Source organism: Priapulus caudatus, unplaced genomic scaffold (assembly GCF_000485595.1).
Source record: "Priapulus caudatus unplaced genomic scaffold, Priapulus_caudatus-5.0.1 Scaffold875, whole genome shotgun sequence".
NCBI lineage: Eukaryota > Metazoa > Priapulida > Priapulimorpha > Priapulimorphida > Priapulidae > Priapulus > Priapulus caudatus.
Window position 1 is genome coordinate 128171 of NW_014577936.1, and position 3142 is coordinate 131312.

Here is a 3142-nt window from a genome sequence, read left to right on the forward strand (position 1 = left end):
CTCGTGGCAACTTTCATAACGATCCCAACGAACATTCTTTTGAGAAGGGTCCTGATACCATCCCTGTGCATTCCACTGTTTCGGCGTGTATGTGAACACATTTGGGACTAACAGGGTTTACTAGAATCCCTCCACTCCACCACAGAGTCACCGCAGTAGACGTTAGATGAGCGCTGTCGCTATGCGGCACTTGTTATTATGAATTATGTTATTATTTAGGCATTTGCTTTTTCAAAAATCTGTATCCGAAATGAGTTAAAGTCACGCTGTGACGCACCACAAATCATGTCAAATGCTAGCTCTAGAACTATAGCCTTTCGCTCCGCCACAGGAAGCGCCTGAGCATTAAGGCTAAGGCTAGTTCTAAGGCTAGCATTTGACATGATTTGTGGTGCGTCACAGCGTGACTTTAACTCATTTCGGATACAGATTTTTGAAAAAGCAAATGCCTAAATAATAACATAATTCATAATAACAAGTGCCGCATAGCGACAGCGCTCATCTAACGTCTACTGCGGTGACTCTGTGGTGGAGTGGAGGGATTCTAGTAAACCCTGTTAGTCCCAAATGTGTTCACATACACGCCGAAACAGTGGAATGCACAGGGATGGTATCAGNACGGACGATCAAAGGCGCATTCTACAAAGCTGCCATCTGACTATGTCAGATGAGCTAAAACGTATTGCGAACGAGCAAGCAGATTTGGCATGGGCTTGTGCATAAAGTAGCATGCCATGGTGGTTGGAACCGGACATTTATTTGTCTGAGTATTAATGTGGTTTAATCACGGTAGTAAAGTCTACAATACATAATAATTAATATATAGCTTACTGACTGCAGGCCCTCGATGCGGTATTTCAGATCTGGTTTGTCATCTCGAGGCAACAAGAAGACAATCTTTACGTGCTCCAAAAAATTTACTTGTGCACATCTATGAGCCGGTTAATGTCTTCTTTTGGATTCAGTGAATATCATATTATGCAGGCAGTGATATATAGAATCTATATTATAATAAATATATAGATTATATACATAGTATAACATAATAGCATAGATGTTAGACATATATAAATATTATATAAACAATTATACACGCCTCATATTTATTGCCAGTATTTCCCTGCCATGCATTCAGGCTTCGCACATAACCTAGGCCAGTGTGTCTGCGCGCGCAACGGCTGTTGCATGCCGTGCCGTGCGATTGTGTATTACACTTACCGAGTATATATACCGCTATTTACTTGTGCTATAAACGCGTTTTGGCGTACACAACTTCAATAAAAATCAGCCACTCACTCTCTCACACGAGTGCTAAAGAAATCTTGTTAGGAAACAGTGAGCCTCTAGGTTCTAGGCCGTATTTTAGCTAATTTAGTTATTAATTGCCGCCTACAAAAAAGTTTTCTATGGATTCAATCACCTTGTAGAATCATTTTTTTTTAATGTTTTAAAACTAACGACTACAGTTTGATTACAACGACGTGGCGCCACTCAACGCGCACGATCTAAGCAAGGTTGCCGCAAAACACTTTCCAGCAAGGGCTTACAGCACCGAGGGTATTTCTTATTTATTTCATTTAAAGCAAAAGATTGTAATATCTTATAAACGGACATATAGTTTCAGTATATATGATAAATTATAGCCCGTAAAATGTAATAGTCGCTTCGTGTGTTTTTAAATAGCTTTAGGTATAAATATAATATCACTTTTGGATTAGCCCTCGGCATTACCCTGCCCCAAAATAAATGCAGAATGACGCAAGCTTTTCAGGTGGCCCAGCACGGCGCCGGTGTCCTGGTGTCATGCGGGCGCCGGTTCAAATTTCGTATAGCGTTGATGTAATTAAATTAATTAAGTATCTGTGACAAATACATCTGGGTATAGATGATTTGTTATACAGTAAGTACAGCTTGTATGCTAGTAAAATCCTAGAGGTCAGTCCCTTTAAATGCGCTACCAATGTTGTACCAACTTTTCAATGCCAAAATATGCAGTGAGACTTATAATATACATGAATTATACTTATACACGAGATAAATACAGACATCGTAATCGCGTTACCCAAAATTCACACGTTTATGATTTGCATGCTGGCAGCGCTCACTTGTTGTGTCCATACCGATTTGCAGCTTTTATTCTTCAATCACAGGCAAAGTAGTTTTGCTGTTCGTCCTCTCATCACAGCGCGATTGCCCACCCTTACATTTCACAGTACCGTAATGAAGTATGCCCACGCCGCGACTGCTAAACAATCGTAACCCCCACCCGAGTACCATAGATCAATGCCGCGACCCGCCAGGGAAATACGCCATTGCCGCCTCTGAATAAATCTGTAATTGGTAACAGTAGGTTGCTCGCGGGCATTTTTCGTTTTCAGGGCACCGTTTGAAACTTTTTGAAGTGAGAATGTGGTCGATAGCGCCCTGGCTCAGATGGATGTTAGGAATATTAAACAACTAGAACTTTTCAGTTGTCGTCGGGCAACTAGATTTAATAATTAACTTGTCCGACATAGACTTTCACTTGCGCCCGGCAATTAACGGAAAACCTTAGTCGTCGAGGACGCCTGGACGGGGGTAAAATGATTCATGAAATTGAATGAATTTGAAGAGCCAAGTGACTTGGCCAGTGACAGTGGCAGTGAAGTGGTTACATTTTTACCATTAAAGCAACAAGAACTATGACCAATCATTATTTACACAATAAATTAGAAAGTCAGCTAAAATCAGAAGTAAATAATGATCAATTGCCACAATTACCTGGTGCCCGAGACATTTAAATTGCTCGTAAAATAAACTAGCAAGCAGAGTACCGCTTGTGTTCACCGACATGTTGTTCCTTCCCATGAAGCAGTACCAGCGCACCCTAGCGGCGCCTACCTTCAAATATTATCATTTATATCAAATTAAAATTCAAATTAAAATAAAATTTATTTCACAAATATCATTCCGATACATTGGCAAAAATAATTAATTAATGTACTAATTAGTAATTAGCACTAACTAGTCCATGCCCGTTAGGTGGTCAGAACTTCTGTTACACATACACTGAACAGACACACACACACACACATACACACACACCACACACACACATACACACACACATACACACACAACACACACACAAATGCGCGCACAC

At 40.4% G+C, this 3142-nt stretch overlaps 1 protein-coding gene across 1 annotated transcript in view; it reads right to left on the reverse strand.

The window, feature by feature from the left end:
• LOC106814138 (BRISC complex subunit Abro1-like) overlaps window positions 1-2852 on the reverse strand; it is a 10134-nt gene extending 7282 nt beyond the window's left edge. Inside the window, exon 1 of the mRNA XM_014818427.1 lies at window positions 2761-2852. Within this exon, the coding sequence (XP_014673913.1) occupies window positions 2761-2847 (87 nt within the window). The 5' untranslated portion in view covers window positions 2848-2852. The remainder of the gene's footprint in view (window positions 1-2760) is intronic.
• Window positions 2853-3142: the final 290 nt, after the last annotated feature.